We start from the raw sequence: 18,257 nt of genomic DNA on the forward strand, positions 1-18,257 counted from the left end.
AGAAGAAGTGAAGTACGGTGCACTCTTATGCACAGGAAAGAGGCATAAAGTGCTTTTGCGATGCACTGCAAAACGTTGACCTGTAATTAATATGGCCGCTCCTCTGGGCGAGTTGAGGATGGGGGCTTTTTGGGATACAACCCCCTGAAGGATTCTTACCTGCTCTGAAGCATTTTGTCGTTTTTTTATTTTATATGAGGATGAAACAAACAGCTCCATGTCGTGCAGTGAAGGTACAACAAACATCTCGTGTTCTTTGAATCTTTACATGTGTATGACACAAGTGATTTTACCGTCCTCTCAGCTCGAGAAGACGATTCTTCCTATGATGTTACGTTGACGCTGTTTTTATTTCCTACCTTGCAGGTTCTGGAGGGGGAGCGTCATGATGCCCCCTGCAGCAGCGGCAGCCACCAGGCTCTGGATGTTGGCCGTGGGCAGCGAGAGGACGAGGCCCTGCTGCCCTCCCAGGTGTCCGCCTGCGTTGAAAGGGATGAGGATGGGTTGGTTCATCCCTGCGGCCGCGCTGGACATCACGCCGCCTACTGCGTTGGCGAGCTGCTGGGCGACCAGGAGAGACTGCAATAAAAAAAAAGTCAACATTAGTTATAGAATTACAGTCCTCAGTGACGATACACGAGGAAGAAAAGTCTTGAACTTTTAACTGATTTTTAACTTTATGTAGAATAAATTCCCTTTCATAATGTTTGCACTTTTCTTTACTTTAAATAAATTCTTTTTGTTATTTGATGCTGTTTATATTCCCTGTTTTACTGTTTTTTTGGAGCTATTGTAACACCCAAATTTCCCCCATTGGGGGATCAATAAAGTTAATCCTTATCCTTAAATACCTTCAGCATGACGTGAACTAGATGTGTATATTTATGCACCTACACGTTTACAAAGACAGTGAAGAACACATTCGACTGGCTCATTGTGTTTATTGCACATAAAACAGTTTTTACCTCTTTTTTATCATCTTTGAGTTTATCTTATAAAAAGACTAAGACACAAACTATCCAGTTAGTCGGAGGATTTAATCTTAATTTGACAAAGCTTGAGGCCCACTGTGGAATGTGTTGCGTCCCAGCTGTGGTCACCTGGACCAGACGTCTGAGAGCCAATGTGAACATGTGATCATGTGGGTAAATTTACCGTCATCATAACACGACAAATTTTCATGTGTAAAAAGTGCATTCAAAATGTAACAAAAACAACAACACATAAAGTCTTTAAAATATCAGGAGCATGGATGTGATGTTGTTGTTTCCTGCAGGTTTATAATCTGCACAGCGAGGATACTTTTGTGTGTTTGTTAGGATCTAGATTAGCTGCACCTGCGAGCTCAGCTCCTCATCCTGGGGTCGTGACGAGGTCACTTCTGTTGCCATCAAATCACCTCCTCGTGTCTTTAAATAACGTTGATGCTACAGACAAAGACGTGACCTACAGTAGCTGTATGTGACACATCTCCTCACTTGAAGAAATGACTCTGGCTATAAATGAAGGTTTGAAATGACTTGCATTGAATATGTTACAAACTGTGGGAGCTAACCTTTTTTTATATAGCTTTAGTTGTAGCTTTAATGGCTACTTTTTGTTCATCAACCTCGTATTCCTCTGTGGTCGAGGTGGGGAAACATTGATTTATGCATCTCCTGAAATTTTTTTAAAAGATTCATAACTTCCAAAAATCTTCTTTTTTTTGTTGGCTAATCAGTCACTTCCTGTTAAGTGCTATAATTAGCTCTTTAACTCCAAATGGCAAATGGAGCAGAAAGAAATAAGAGAGTCGATCCTGAAGTTTGGACTGATTCAATAATACGACTTTGAATCATGAATCCAGAATCGCTGAGGATTGTATGAGGTCGGTTTAGTGTCTGCATGTCTTATTGCTGCAGAATACTTGTCATGCAGGAGTAAAATACAGCACGCTGAATATATACAGTATATTCTGGGCTGCTTAATTGAGATGGGTAAAGCATTAAAACAGATGTCACTGTGTGTCTCATTTTAATCAATGTGTTTTGATAAATCTGTTTTGCAGATGAATTCTGTGCTTTGCTGTGTCACACGCTGGCAGTCAAAAACACACCGCCGTCGGTACTGACAGACATCAAATCCAATCTCTGCCAAAGAGCTGAGGAGTTTTTTTTTTTCTTTCCCAGAGATGCAGAGTGATTTGTGTTTCATCCCATTGAACAAATCCCCGGTACCACAGAAATGTGCCTGAAACACACAGTGCTTTTCAAAATAAGAAAAAAAAAAAGTAAGAGCACTTCACCCTTTTGATGAGGGATATAACACATCACTCTCGTCTCTTCACGTATCCATTCATTCACATTAGTTAAAGTGGAAGCAGTGAAGTCATAGAGGCAGAGATATGTTATCAGAAGTATCGCTCGGAGATATTTTGCTCAGCAGAAGATCTCTTCAAATGTGTTTTCAGAGGAAGTGGGTTTGGAAATACACTGACACATTTTTTCATCGAGAGCTTTGAGCCACAAGTGGAAAAAAAAGAGGTTTGTACTGTGGCTGAAAATCTCTCCAAATCCACAGTATATGACATCTCACATTTTCATTCATCCTGATGAAACTGTTTTTCAAATGATGTCAGAGTCCGAACACGTCAAAGTGGATTTACACAGGAGCTCCCGGACACGAAACTCTGTTTAAAACACTGAAGTGAACGCTTTGGAATAAAATAATAAAAGCACGGTGTCAGCTTGTGTTGTGTCCACTGTGAAGCAGCCTTTCCGTGTTGCTAGGTAAGCCTGGCTGCACTGCGTTGACTCCTCCACTGTGACTCACATTCACAAGCCTTTAACGCCAATTGTCAGCTATCTGCTTCTGTTTTGCATGGTGTGTGTGTGTGTGTGTGTGTGTGTGTGTGTGTGTGTGTGTGTGTGTGTGTGTGTGCAGCTTGCAGAGGATGCAGAGCGGGCCGACTGGTGCGAAGACCCCACTGTGCTCCCGAGCCCGGTGCTCCTGGGTGACAGGCGTGTCACTGTGATAACCCTGCATGGTGCAGAAGGCCTGCGCCCGCTCCGACACACATGCGATCCCAGTTTAAGAGGGACCCAGGTCACGAGGGCTTTTAAAGCCACACAGCACACAAAGACAAAACGAGGACCTGTTTGTGTTCCCGAGCTGCTCGGAAGAACACGAAAAGCAGAGGGAGTTGATTGTTTGTGGCAGCAGTAATCACAAACAGGCGTCGGGATGCGTCGGCGCTTTGACACGCAGCAGCCGCACGTAAATAAAAAACGACGATGTGTGACGCTTCTGAGAGCATTCACGATGACATTCGCCATTAACTTTAAAAAAATGAATAAATAATCAAAGAATCCTCAAAGGACGATAACAAAGGCGACCCGTTTGTAAGCCGTAAGTGACATACGTTTAATCTCGCATTTTTAAACTCAATGTAATCTTGAATCGAAGCGGCACATAATCAAAGACGCCCTTTGAACATTTCATCTCGGAGTCAAACAAAATGAGATTGCCAGGCTTGACAGCAAAGACAGCCTCACATAGAAGGGAATAACATTAAAAGACAATTCTGCAATTATCAGATGTAGCCCTGATTTATTTATCATAACAGGCAGCTCTGCAGAAAGAGGCAGCTGTTAGGCACACAGGCAGCTGCCGGGAGAGAGAGAGAGCTGTGCAGATCTTTTTCTAAGTATGCGAGAGATCTGAGACTCACGGCTGTTTGTTGTGCCACTTTAAGACTGATTATGATGTTTATCTGAGGTGAGAGCTCCGCGTCTGCACGCACACATCCAAATCAGAGATTAGAAAACATTTAGCGTCGACACAATCAGCTCGACTGTGCAGCCACACAACGAGCTTCAACGACGGGAGGGAAACCTCAGCCTCAATCATCCGGGTTTAGCCTGAGCTCTCGTTCTGCGTTTTTTTTTTTTTTTTTCCTTACGACGGATTTGGCCACTTTTTCTCTCCGTAGGTGCTGCTGGAGAGCTGCTGTTCGGCGCTTGGCAGGCCTGACAGCTGCGTGGTGAGGAGCGGTCTCCTCGGGGGGGGGGGGGGGGGGGGGGGGGGGGGGGGCGTAGAGAGCGGCTGTGTGCTTGACTCCGGATGGGGGGGAAGCAGCCTCACTCCGGACTGGATGCAGTACCCAGCCTCTCTGCCCATCAGGGGAGAATAGGCCTTTCTGTCTGCTTGGCAGCTCTGGCACTGAGAAATTGCCCATAATCACCCAGATAGCAGACTTTTGTCATCCTAACTGCGAGTGGGAAAGAGAAGGAAGGTGGATTCATGTTGGGTAAACTACCATCGGATAATGGTTGTTCGAACAATATCCGGCTCTGGAGCGAGAATCTATCAAAACATATTGATCCTGGAACAAGAGAATTGGGTATGGCATGCGGAGCGCCTTTGTTTCTGAAAAGTGTTAGCTTCACAGAGACTGTACTGACAGCATTAATATATTAGATGGTGACTGTTGAGAGCCGCCTGCTGAGGCTCACACACTCTAACTGCTGCCTGCTCAAGATGCTCCCTCTTTTCTTATCTATTACGGAAGCGGTGTCTTTGACCAGCTGGGGTATCTGTGATATATTAAAAAAAAGAGCTTTTAATTAAGCTCATTCTTTATCTCCACCTGCAGCAGATTGACTCTTTCACTGGGGATTTCTCACGCTGCAAACCTGCCTGACAAATAAAAGCAGTGAATGGTTCTCCTGCGCTCGTGTTCCCTCTTTTGTTTATCCTGATGAGGACTGACTGTCATTGAGTAACACAGAGAGCAGGGTGAATGGCCTTATTAAAGAGGGTGGAGGAAACATGATGCTGTGTGTGTGTGTGTGTGTGTGTGTGTGTGGAGCGGTGACATTGAGCAACACTAATGAGATAGATGTTCGTTAAGCGGCGCCGAGCCACCACGCCAATAAATCCAATCAGATAGGCCAATGGCTGATTGAGCTATTAACAGGGCTGCCGGCTGCACGCTTGTTTTGACAAGCACGTTACTGTCGGCTCATTAGTGCGAACGACTCAATCACATGTGAAGATGATGTGTGGGGACAAAACGCTTTATGATCTCACATTTCGCGGGATGTGACTCGGTGCGTCGAGGTGTGCTTTTCGTTTTCATGCAGACAAACGGGATGTCGAGCATGGAAGAATGAAGCTCGTCTCAAACAGCGGATACAAGGAACACTTGACCTCGACTTTTTAAAAGAAACGGAATGAAAAGTGAAAGCTGACTTTATCAGAGCGATAATAAGAGATACAGGTTGATCTCATTCCCTTCTCTTTTAAAAACACAACATCCCTTCGGTTACATGTTGTCAGGCTTGGTTTTGCTTTCTGCCCATCCAAAATATTTGCAACTTTGATTTTGATATATTTTCCTGAATCTCGACCATCGATGAAACATTCAGAATAAAATACCTTTCCATAAATCTCCTGTCTAGTCAATATGTGCAAATCTAATTTTGACAGTCTCAGAGCAGAGAAAGCCTTGCACCCCCCCCCCCCAGAGATCTATGGTGACCCCCCCTTTGGGGAGCCGGACCCGAGGTTGGGAACCGATGGTTTATTTGTTTACTCTGTTCGAGCTGTAAGACGTCTGTCTGAAACCATGTGCATGCAGACGATGTCCAGGTTCGAGGTTTCTGTCTTGGTTCAGCGTCAGCGTGCGACACGTGAAACACGAGTCTGTGACGTCCAGCAGTCATGAAGACCAGCTTGATCTGACTCTCATGAAGACATTAACACAGCTGAGCCGGACTCTCCGTGTGCTGCTGCGTGTTTTCATTCTGCACACGTGGTACAGTATGACTCAAACAGAACAGTGTGACTTATACAGGAGTCATCACGCGTGTTTAAACGAGCCAATCACAGAACAGCTTGATGCAAACAGCTTTCTGACTGGCTGTAAGTCTTGCATCCTTACACCTGAGCGCCTTCCTTCTCCTCAGTCTGACACATGTTAGATTCTCGTCACTTTCACATCTTGTTTGGAGAGCTCCGTGTCTGCAAACTAACATGACATTTAAAACATATTCAGATTAACAGGATTCTCTGCAGACAAACTTGCAGCTAAGGTTGCATTCATTCTTTTATTTCACATTGAAGATTTCTCTTTAAGTGGCTGAGGTGGACCGAGTGACGTCACATGCTAACTTTCTTTCATCCGGCTGATGAAGCACATTTCTGTCGAACTTTTTTCAAACTTCTCGAGTGCCTAAATGAGAATATTAGCTTTCTCAAATTCTTCATATTGTCACTGATAAAAACAACCCACAGTGTTTTTCTAGTTAATTGAGTTTGTAGCAGACTCACCTGTGGACCCATGGGGTATCCTGGGTGGGACTGGCCCAGCTGTCCGTGCTCTGAAGGACTGCTGCTGGCGTCAGACTGGACTGAACCGTCTCGAGCTCCTGTGAGAGCAACAGGCAGAAGCCCACGAAGAAGAGAAGAAGAAGAAAAAAAAAAAAAAGAGCCAACCTTAGATCAACACTTGACAAAAGGAGCAGATAAACACACAAAACACAAGCCACGTTGTGATATTACAACACAGAGCGTCGCTCGGCGCAGAGGAGGGCAGCTGGGAAAGGAGGGGAATTTGTATTTAAGTGCTTTATCAATAACCGCTGCAGCGCCGAATAAATTACCAACCAGCAGAGAGACTCGTTGATGCTGGATGATGCATACCAGCGGCTCCCCGATGGCCTAGATTACTGCTGAGAGATAGAGCGCCAGCACAAACGCAGGGGCCATATTATTCAGCCATTTACATCACTGAGTATCACTCATCTAAAAACCACCTCGCACCCCTCCCCCCCCCCTTCTCCCCCCGCTCGCAGCCTGCAGCTATGAGACACAATTAGACCTGTTTGCTGCGAGGGCAGAGTGGAGTGAAGCAGACAGGGACATGATAATAAGCTCACTGATCGCTGCAGGGAAAATAAAGGACACTGACTATTGAGTATCATAGTAATCCCCGTCTCGCTGGATGTCTGAGCAGTGCAGCGAGGGAAGGCCGCTACAAAAGATCTGAAAGGCTGCTGTGACCCTCGACCTTTGACCCTGACAATAACTGACCCAAGACCTGTTCAGTCAAAGACCTCAAATAACTGAATAAACAAGACACAATGAAATGTCTCCCAGACGTCTTTCACCGAGAGCTATCCTAAGAACGATAAAACCACGACTGTAGAGAATATGAACGTCACACATTGGTTTCTGAGGAGTCGTTTTGAAGCCTAATGATGGTGGTCACCATATCTGAAATGCTATATCAAGCTAACTTTTTTAATTGTGCAAATGTTTGCATAACTTTTAGCACTTCCATCATCTAAACGTGAGCTACAAAGGCGTTTCCTCCGCCTCTCCATCTCCACTGACAACCTCAGGCCTTTTTTAAAAACATGAGGCTCCACCAGTTTGTCACTCATCCACCTCGTTTTGAAACTTCTTCACTAAATTCTGTCTCCTTTGAGACAAAGTGTGCAAACCAAATCAGTCATCTTCTCTTACATCGTGTTCTTTGGACTTCCTGCTCTGATGGCAGATTCAAAGTGACAAATATTCAGTTGAGTTGAGTTTATTAGTTGTCAGGGAGCATGTACAAAAAGAACTTTAATCTCATAGAGAAAAGATGCTTCGTACCAGATTATAGCAGTTTGGTCATTTCCATCTGGCAGGTCAAAGTTATTCTGTTTCTTCTCTATGAAGAAAAATCTTGGGAACATTAAGCCACTTTCTTCTGTTAGTCATTTGTATTCACTCTCACAGTAAGGTTGACTTTCTTATTCCAAAGACTATCTGGGATTGAATACGCATGAACTGTTATTAAATAAAAAAAACATGAATTAAACATGATTTCTAACTGCATTGTGCATTTGCTACAACAGCTCGTCCCCTGAATGAAGTCGATTTACTAAATGAAGTCAAACCACCGACAGCGTGTGCGTCTGAAGGCCACACTACCTTCCACAAAGACACATTGTTGGCCGTGAATTCAAAAGAAGATGTAATCACCTTTCCTCTGTCGGATTGATTTTCTTCAAAGGAATACAGCACCTTTTAGAGGAGGGAATAAAGCCATGATGTATTGTGTCTTTAAGGGATGAATAGGCTTTGATTTGTTAAACATACACGGCATGCACACAGTCCTTTCTTAAAAGCTTCTATTGAAAAGTCTCGCCAGCGGGATCTCATTGCCTGTCAAGTATATTTACACATTATATTTTTTACTCCACTCCGCCAACTGAAATCATTTCATCTTTACATAAAATCCAAATAATTGGTGAATGGCATGACCCGAGCAACCTCGAGCGCTTGATGCTGCATGTGAAAGCCCAAGGGGAAGCCCGCTTTTTCTTGCTGGTTTCTACCTCCGGCTGGCTGGCTGGCTGGCTCGCCCTGCTTCTCGATAGGTCCACATCCTCTAGCTTATCAGAAGCGCAACGCAGCGTGTATTTTGACAGGCCAGTCTCTTTTCAGCAATTATTTCACCCATAATGGATGGCGTTGTGCACAGCTCCACCCCGTGCACTCAGTATCTGGAATTAAGATCAATCTGAGGACACAGGAAGAGTCACAGTGCAGCGTCAGATAAAGTAGAAAATCATCATCATTTGAGTTTTATTTGAGGGATGGGCTGTGTCTTTTTCCCTGCCTCCTTCGGAAGTGTCGTCTCTCAGATGTTCATTCTCATTTTGCATGTTATCCATATTTCTTTCCTGTTGATTTAAAAACGTTTTTTTTTTTCCACATTTACTTTTTTTTTTTCATTTTTAGTCGCAGTAACACAAACTTAACAGTAACTATTTCAAAGAAAAAAATAAGGATGTAACGATACCACGTGGTACAATTCAAACATCCCTGATATCTGCTCGTCTAGCGGTGAGCGTGCACAGCGGCTACGGTCCTCCAAGTGGGCGGCCCGGGTTTGAATCCAACCTGTGGCTCCTTCTTTTTAAATGTTATTCCCCACTCTCTCTCTCTCTCTCCCTGAGTGCTGACTCTATCCACTGTCCTGTCTCTCAAATAAAAGCACAAAAAAAAATGAACCAGGGACAATTCAAAACAATGAGAAAAAAACTAACAAAAAGCTGTGATTTTATCAGTAATTATAAATCCTAAAAGCGAGTACTTTAATTCATAATTAATAAAATATGTTCAGAGATGAAACGAGAGATAATTGGTTCGTAATTTGACTTTAATCTATTTAGAAATGAGAGATTTGTAGCATCCTGATCATCAGAACTATGATCCTGATATTCATCTCATATGTGACGTCATTCATTGGTTCATATTCTCCTCCTGAAGCTGCAGCCCTTGTGACTGTAGTTAAGATATTGGTTGTGAATAATGTATTCCAGCTCATAAACAGAGCGCCGCACTCTCCGGGAGTAATGATTCTTTGATGCCTTTCATTGCATCACTTCACAATAACTTAGAAAGCTTCATCCCCTTGCAAATATCCGTAACGTTAACACATTTATGGCAGAGGCAGAGATCGATAATAAATAAATACACATGCACATCTTCCCCCTAAAGGATTTCTGTAATTTCTTTAACTAAATTAAAGAGCTGACAGGAGAAATATCCAGGGAGTCAATCTTCAATTCTTTTTTTTATTTTTTTTATTACTTGAATCTTTGTACATGTTCGGCTTCTCTTTAAAAGAAACGTACTTAACCAATGGGAATGATTCTTAAATGGATTTCCAGATGGAGCTGAACACGAGATTCACGGAGAAGAAGAAAAAAAAAAAAAAAACAACTTTATACAGGTTCGAGAAAGTCTTCCGATTCCCTGATTATGCTCAGGTTATACAATGGACAGAAAAGTGCGATGAATGGACGTATTGATGTGAAGAGAGAGGAGGCCAAACGCATGAAAGAGCAGGCGATGTACCGTCAGCGCAGCTTTACATTCATCTGGGACATTCAGGCCTTTGGACTTCCTGCACGCTTTAAGTTCTTTTAAAATGATGTTAAATCAGACAATAACTAAAAACACTCAGCAGATAAAGGAAAATGAGTGATTTTTGATGGCCTTGCATGAAATAAAGCGGCTGATTATAGTCGGAGGAAATAAGTCTTAAAAACACCACATTCACACGGACATTGACTTAATGATGTCTCTTATGAAAACGTGTTTTATGCAAGTGGAATGATCAGATTTATTACAGGGGCACAGAGTGCAATGTGATGTGACTTATGTCATGGAAATATCGCCAATATCCACCACTATATAAATTGTCTTATTGATCACCAAAGTGGCCACTGGAGAGCCACTTTCAAAGCCACACACACGAGGCAGACTGTGTGTGTGTGTGTGTGTGTGTGTGTGTGTGTGTGTGTGTGTGCTGTTTGGTTGGGGGGCAAAGAGCTCTATTTATTTGACTTTATGCGGCCTGTCTTAATGCAGGGTGCCCCAAGGACTCCACCACAAAACAATTAGCCTGGATTTCATAAAGCAATCAGCATGCCACCTTGTCTAATGCAGCCGCTTCATACATTGACGGTCTGAATAAAATGGGAGTTATTGAAAGCTTTGTGTTCATGTTAGCTTTCGCCTCGGTGCATTCATGAATCAATTTCTGCCCATAAAAGAAGCTTTAACACTTAAGCTATTTTAGTGGAAATGCATTATGTAAGTTGTCAGACGTGCGAGCGAGCGAGCGAGCGAGAGAGAGAGAGAGGCCTGGTAACGATTCAGGCTATTCAGAATGAACAGCCAACAACCCCCATTTTTATAATGGTGCTTTTGAAAATGTCTGGCTGAGTGCATGTGTTTGCTATGAAGACGTTGTCAATCACGTTGTTGCCACTGAAATCTAATCTATGGAAATATAATTTCACAGGCAAACACATTAAGAACGACTGAAGATTAGAAGTCATTACATTCTTAATTACGGGAATAAATTGATTTTTGCAATGCGACGGAATTACAGCGGAGAATTAAAAAAAAACAATCAGAGCGACGCTTTTTAATCATCAAACTCTTGATTCAGGGTGGGGTCTTTTTTTTTTAGGGGGCGGGGGGCGAGCTGTTGAAGCGTAAAGGATGGGCACAGATAAACAATAAGCCACATCATACACAAGGTTTAATTCCATCAATACACGACCAATTGTCCCAGATTGTTTGAACATTGATTTTGTTAACAGCAGTCGGAAAGCTGATGTGGAATTTCAGAGAGAGAGCTGAGAGCGGACAGTTTCATCGCTTTTTATCTAAAGTCCAAAAGTAACGGCGCACTCACAGCGACAGTGTGGACGAAGGCGACCGATAATACGCAGCGAGAGGTTTTGTAGTGATTTACTTAACTCCTTGTAGAATGCAAGTGAGCCGGAATCAGCCGTGATTTAGCTCAGTGTTTCATTACTCCCACCAAAGCCCTCAACAATAACACAGAGCATAATCTGCTGCCAATAACTCCAGGTGCTCTTAGTGCGATGGCTCCCTCTGGGCTGACAGCAAAGTAATACTCTGTTTAGAGGCTGGGCTGGAGGAGCTGCTCAGGATAGCTCGATGGCGGATAGAAAATCACCAGAGACTGACTTTTGAGTGGCTGCCTGTAACACTATTAGCCACATTATGGCTCCTGCTGCTGCTCCGGGAGCTGTCATTTCCTTAATTAAGAGCCCGGCGCGGGGCAAGAGGGAGAGAGGCCACGGCAATCTCTGCGGGCCCCTCGACATTACAGCCTGATTCCTCGTCCCGCGACCTTACAGGGGAAGGGGGGGGGGGGGGGGGGGGGGAATCCATCTCATTTATTATTCGGGCGCAAAGTGGAATTATGGAGTTAAGGAATTACATCGGAGGTGGTGCCGAACAGAAAGGATTTTACAGCTCAGCAGTTCTGTGACTCTTTCTGAGGTGATTGTTAAGCCACGTGAAGAGGAGGAGGAGGAGGAGGAGGGAATCAGAGGACAGAGGAAGAAGCAAGAGATGAAGGGCAGAACGATAACGGTGGTGTTAAATGTAAACAAAAGAAAATGGTCCACTTCAGTTTGAAGAAGTAAAGTCTCAGTTTGTGATGAACGGTTGGAGCATCTGCATGTAAACAATGCTCAAAGCAGTAAGGACCCCCCCCCTCCACGTGCTCCGACACTTGAGCTCTCACTCGCGGCCACAGGTCTTCACCAAACAGCTCTCTGACATGAGAGCGCTCTTACCTGCACGTCTCTCCCTCCATGCTGGAGTGGAGCAGGAAGCAGCACAAGCACAAGAGGGACCAGAGGGAGGTAAATTGGCGAGGAGAGGCAATGCCCGTTTCAAAGGTCAAGCAGGAGGGATGGTGTGATGGGGAGAGGAGGATGCAGAAGGGAAGAGGAACGGAGGAGGGGAGTAGAGGAGGGGGGGGAGAGAGGACTTGAGACACTTTGCACGTGAGCACATCTGCTCTGCTGCTGCGTCCTCCTAATTCCAGAAAGCAAAGTCAACTCGATTAGCTCAGGGTTGAAAGAGGAAAATAACAATCCAGATGATTCTTCATCCTTTTACGGCGGGACGCTGAGACGAAGACTAGCTTACGAGCGCTGTAAGCCTTTTAGGAGATCTTTGCTTCACTGTCGCTCCTCCTCTGGAATCACTTAAATGATATTTGCTGTAAATAGGATTCTGCCTGCAGCCCCTCGCTGAATGACGGCCCTCCTCTCGTACGCCTTGGTACAAACTTACCTCTAAGAGAAGGAGCTGAACACATCAGGACAAAGATCATCAGGCAGTCAGCGTTTGTAATAGGAACCTGTTCTACTGACGTTCATATTTCTTGTTTTTGGATGAATGGTTGAAAACATTGATGTGTCGTTAATCGATCGAGCAGGACCAATAAATTAAACATTAATGAAAATAATCTCTAGTTGAAGGCCCCGTTATGCATTTTTTATGACTGTTGATTTTTAAAAGCTTTAGATTTGAGTTTTAATCAGACAAATTGGAAATTATTGTACAACGGAATAAAGGAGAATTAAATATGACGCCAGATTGTTCTTACTGGTTTCACCTTCTCAAATATATTTTCTTGACGTATTTTGTTTGAAATCCATTTCAGTGAATTATGAGGATAATAATGAGGATGACTTTGGGCTCTGACATGCTGGACAGACAGCTCATGTAACACAATAAACATGTAATTAAAAATGTAGTGAAGCTTTTTTAAAAAAGAGCTGACCTCGATCGCCTCTTTGGGTTTCTGCGTTTGTAGTTTCCTTCTTGCGTTGCATCAAGTCTGGACATTTAGAAGTAGCCAGCGGGGTGTGTGTGTGTGTGTGTGTGTGTGTGTTTGTGTGTGTGTGTCAGGGGGGTTGGACCGGACACCCACATGTCATGCCTGACACATCAGTCCGCCGGGCCCCCCAGGCCATCAGGCACTAACGCTGCCTATGTCCCACTTTCTCCCCCTCCTCACGTCATCACACGGCAGGAGGACGTCAGGTGACGCACGCCGCGCAGACGAAATCTTACCTGCACTGAACCCGAGCTGAACAGAGAGAGCGTCCAGATGAGTTCATCTGAACTAAGTCTTCTATTAGTCCATCACCACAGCATTTACAGAAGGGAGTGGGTAAAGGTGGAAACAGGCAAATAATCATGTAGCTAAAAGACATCCACCCCCCCCCCCCCCCTTCCCCCCCCTCCATAACATTATTCTTGGAGCAGACAAATAGTGGAAGGAGGGACGTCAGGAAATAGTATTGCTTTGAAGCACATAACTCTATCCTGGAGAAAAGAATCATCACAGTGTTATTCCACATCCTCAGATATAAAGGAGAAAAAACATAATAACTTCTCGATAGCCTGGATCTCCACTGCCCTATCCCCCCTCGCCCCCCCCCCCTCTCTCTTTCCTCTCCTCAGCCTGCCCACACCCCTGCCTCATCCACCATACACCCACTTCTCCTGCCTCAATCTTTGGTTTCAAAGGAAGCGAATCAGCCAGAAGGACAGAAGGTTATGCATTAGTACTGGTCATTGCTCAAAGAGCGAGCGTTATAAATAATAAAGGCTTGTGAAGGACACAAGGGCTCGCTGGATGCATCTCTGGTTCACGCCACACAAGTCAAAGACAAGTCTGTAATTTCTATTCCGAAAATGTGACCCTTGCAGCTTCAATTACATCTCAACAACACCAAGCGTGTCGGTGCCAGGAGATGTGACGCCTCTTTGTTAGCTCCACATGAAAGGCTTATTGATATTGGTTATGGAGTGCATGCTACATATCATATAAGAATGCTTTTCTTCTTAAAATGATTTCCAAACTTAAAGAACCTGTGCTACCACGATGAGCGCATATTGAGATGCAATTTATTTTCTCCGCAGCCGTCCACCTGCAGAACTTTTAATGAGCTTTTTTCCTGCAGAGTACTTTGACTTTAAATGTAGAAAACGTCGGAGGGAGAATTACGTTGTTGGTTATTCTCGAGTTGCTCAAAGTCATTTCTGCATAACCAGGCACTCGTGAAACCACATGACCTTTGCTTCTGTTTGCATGGAAAACAAGCCTTGTGCTCGTCTTCCCCCGTCCTCCATGCTGCACGATCATTGTGTAGCTGCAGCTGTGGGCACTGCGGGCACATTAGCAAATGTATTACACCTGCTTTATAGGCATGCATTAAGCTTGTTTTCACATTTGCGCAGACAGCTGAAATCCCCATAATGAGATCCACCTCCTGGGGAGAAGCTCGCTCTCCTTTATCCACTCTTATTTACCCGGCGTGGCCCATTCAGCGCAGGGTTTGCGCCACTTTATTACTTAACCTCGGCACACAACATTACGAGGCTCTTTGCATCAGCAAGCAGCCAATCCCACCATGCATCCTGCTCACTAAGCTGATTACACAAAAATAATAAGAACTCATGCCTCCAGCAGCTGTGTGTGTGTGTGTGTGTGTGTCTTTGTGTGTTTGACTTGCGAACGCTAAAAAGACTTTTGCATGAAATGCAGCAAATTTCTCAGAGCCCCTCTAAATATTACAAAGTATGAATTATGTTAAGTTAAGCTAAAAGAGAAATTAAAATGTTGGTCCACACGTTTGATGTTTTTATTTGCTTGAGAGTTTTGAAGTTGTCTTGCTAGACGTGGGGGGAAATTCAAAATAAAATCATACAGCAATATTTTGCGTGGCGTTATTATATCGTCTCATGGTCGCCAAGTATCAATATTTTTATCATGTTAATAGCAGATATGCTTTTTAAATTATTCATTGCAAAAGCGGTTGCAAAATTCCTTTTGAATAAGTTGCAATGTTGAAAACGAATGTTCAGGATGAGACTGAAACACTAAGAGTTCAGACTGTGTCTGACAGGGTTGAACTCTGACCTCAGTGTCGCTCAGTCCGTCGACTCGGTAAAACAGTTTTTAGAGTCGTGGAAACAATATGAAGTTAAAATCGTAATAATATCGTATTGAGGGGCCTGTGGTGATTCCCAGCACTACTTATTACCGGTGCACTATTTCTTAGATGATCTCCACCTGTGGGACGCTCCATCTCCAAAATGTTGCATGCAAGTGACATTATTGGCTTTGAGTGGGGAAAAAAACAAAAAACTGGAACCAGAGAGGAAACTAAAAAAGAAGCCAAATGGAATTTTAAATCATAAAAAGTGAGTCGCTGAAGCCGACATTTAAGACGCACACTCGTTAATTTAATAATTCTAGTTTATGAACCTTCAGCACTGCATTAATAAATACAGTGGGTGGTCCTCTGAGAGCGTGCACTAATCACTAATCAAGCGTACACGCTGATAAGCCTGTAAAGACATAAAGAGCTGCAGCAGATGCTCAGCGTGGACTTTTTGTTCTGAATGACCTCCAATACCAGGAATCAATGAAAGATTCATTTTTTTTTTTTTGGGGGGGGGGGGGTTCTCTAGGTGACCTTTGGGAAAAACTGTTCCACCATTTTGGCAGAATCCGTATAAGTGCAGACCATTTCATGTAGACAGTAAGTGTGTGAAATGAGTGCTCCTGTCGTTCCAGCCTGGCTCCCTTTGACAGCATGATGATAGAAGCGTCACATCCTTGGGAGAGTAAATGCAAACTGACAAGAGATGAGCCTTTGGTTGCTGAATATAATACGGAATTGTGCTCTGAGTGTCTTATTATCTTGTCTGTTGATGTTTGAAAGGGGGAGATTTGCTTGAGAAGAGAAGACAGAAACTGTACGCATCCAACACCATCTCGTCCTTTAAGAAAAAATTGCTTGCCCTACTAACCACAGCTTTCCCACCTAATGTCCACTTCTACTTGGAATAAATACAAGGCGGCAGGATGTTTGTGGTGCCTCGTAGCCCCTGTTAGCTGAAGTGGAAGACTATTTGCACAGGCGAGCTTTTAGGAGGAGAACGACCCTTTCACCAGCGCGGTAAGCATGTGGTGGGTGTAGAAGGTGGACAATTTACTGTAGACAAACATGACCGCTACTGTCACTGTCCCCCCCCCCCGACTTCTCCTTCACACACACACACACACACACACACACACACACACACACACTCACTCGCCGTGCAGCAGCACTTAAAGTCACACATGGAAAAGTTGGTAACGTGTACACAACTATTGCAGCACAAATGATGCAGCAATTAAAAGTGAAAAGTGTTGAATAGAGTCTAAATATGGAACTACTGTCGGGGGTTTATATACGGATGACACTTTGAAGCTCGGATGAGATCGCTCTCATCGCTCGCTCTGGGCCGCTTTAACAGAAGAAGACTAACAAGCTCAATTCACAACTTTTCAATTATCAAATGACAAATGCTCAAATCAGCCAGCTCTATATTCTATGCTGTGTGTGTGTGTGTGTGTGTGTGTGTGTGTGTGTGTGTGTGTGTGTGTGTGCAGTCAATGAAACTATTCTAAACTTAAGAGTAAATGCTTTTTAGTTTCTTCAGCACTCGAGATGCGTTTTCATCTGTTGACTTTTCAGGTCGTTTTTTTTTTTTTTTTTTTTTCTGCAAATTGACTTGTAGGTTTCAACATGACTTAAATTCTGCTCAACTCGTCGAATAATTGGGGCGGGATTATGATAAAATAAGAAAAGTTGTTTTTGAAGTCTTTCTTCTCTCCCAAAGAGAGGAATCCAAAGTTTCTAATGTGGCTGTAATCATCACCACAACGTTGGAAAAGATGCTGCTTCTGCAGAGTTCAGCAGCTCAGTTCAATAAAAAGCTCAATTCAGGGTTTCTCTTTGATAAGCAGCATGCATTTCAATTACACAGTAAAAATAATCTCAAACTTAGTTCAAGCTCACGCAGCCAGGAGATAAAGTTCATTACAAACCGACAAGAAACTCAGGCTGAAAAAAAAACATCAAGTCCTGAATAAAAGACTCAACATACAAGTTCACTTCAATCCAAATATGTGAAGACGTGTTTCTTCTTATTGAGTGGGAATAAGATTCACACATAATCTCTACCAGATTGAGTTTTTATGGCCACATGTATTCAGTGAACGAGGTTTAATAGACGAGACGTCACAATATCATCGTTTGAAATCTTTCATATTCTGATTTTTTATTTCAATCAGTTCCTGCACTCGGTCTAAAGTGCACAAACACATTTAGCAGCGTCTCTGCAGTGAATTTGACCTCACGCAGAATCATGTTGAACTAATCTATGGATTAGAATCAGATCGGCCCACACAGGAGCTGCACTGTGCTGCGTGACACTTCAGGTCACAGGTTCCCAACCTGAGGTCCGGGTCCCCCTGGGAGTGTGTGTGTGTGTGTGTGTGTGTGTGTGTGTGTGTGTGGTGGTGGTGGTGGTGGGGGGAACTACTGAACTATACCTGCATTTTTTTTAATTCATTTTTGGATGTGTGTTCATTTTAAGACGGAGGGGGAATCCAAGGTACCACTGCTGACATCATGGAGGGGGCATCGTTTTATAACACTTTGGATCTGTTTAAACTCAAATGTATTTTCCTAATTTGTCTTTGAAACTTCAAACTAAAGGAGGAACGCTCTTTGCACGAGGACGAGTCACAACCTTTATGAGCTTCTGAGTGGACAAATATCAGGGAGCGGTAACTTTCACAAGACTTTTCTGTAGTGTCAGGGAGCATTTAAGGAAATACACTGAAAGATGCTGAGTCTCTTCTTCAACACCCCCCCCCACACACACACACACACACACACACACACACACTCTCTCTCTCCTCCTACAGAAAGACAACAACTGTACCACAGCTCCTGGTCACTCCCTGCCGCTCTCTCTCTCTCTCTCTGTCAGGTCATGTGGGCAGCGGTACCCAAAGCGAGCCTGCCGTT

The 18,257-nt window shown here is 43.8% G+C and overlaps 1 protein-coding gene across 5 annotated transcripts in view; it reads right to left on the reverse strand.

Annotated features, from left to right (window-relative positions):
- pou6f2 (POU class 6 homeobox 2) overlaps positions 1–18,257 on the reverse strand; it is a 71,901-nt gene that overhangs the window by 44,351 nt on the left and 9,293 nt on the right. For all 5 annotated transcript variants that reach the window (XM_079360926.1, XM_079360928.1, XM_079360924.1 and 2 more), the window contains exons 4-5: positions 6,313–6,410; positions 360–579 (exon numbers count right to left, since the gene is read on the reverse strand). In XM_079360926.1, the coding sequence (XP_079217052.1) occupies positions 360–579; positions 6,313–6,410 (318 nt within the window). The remainder of the gene's footprint in view (positions 1–359; positions 580–6,312; positions 6,411–18,257) is intronic.

Source organism: Symphodus melops (genome assembly GCF_947650265.1).
Source record: "Symphodus melops genome assembly, chromosome: 14".
Lineage (NCBI taxonomy): Eukaryota > Metazoa > Chordata > Actinopteri > Labriformes > Labridae > Symphodus > Symphodus melops.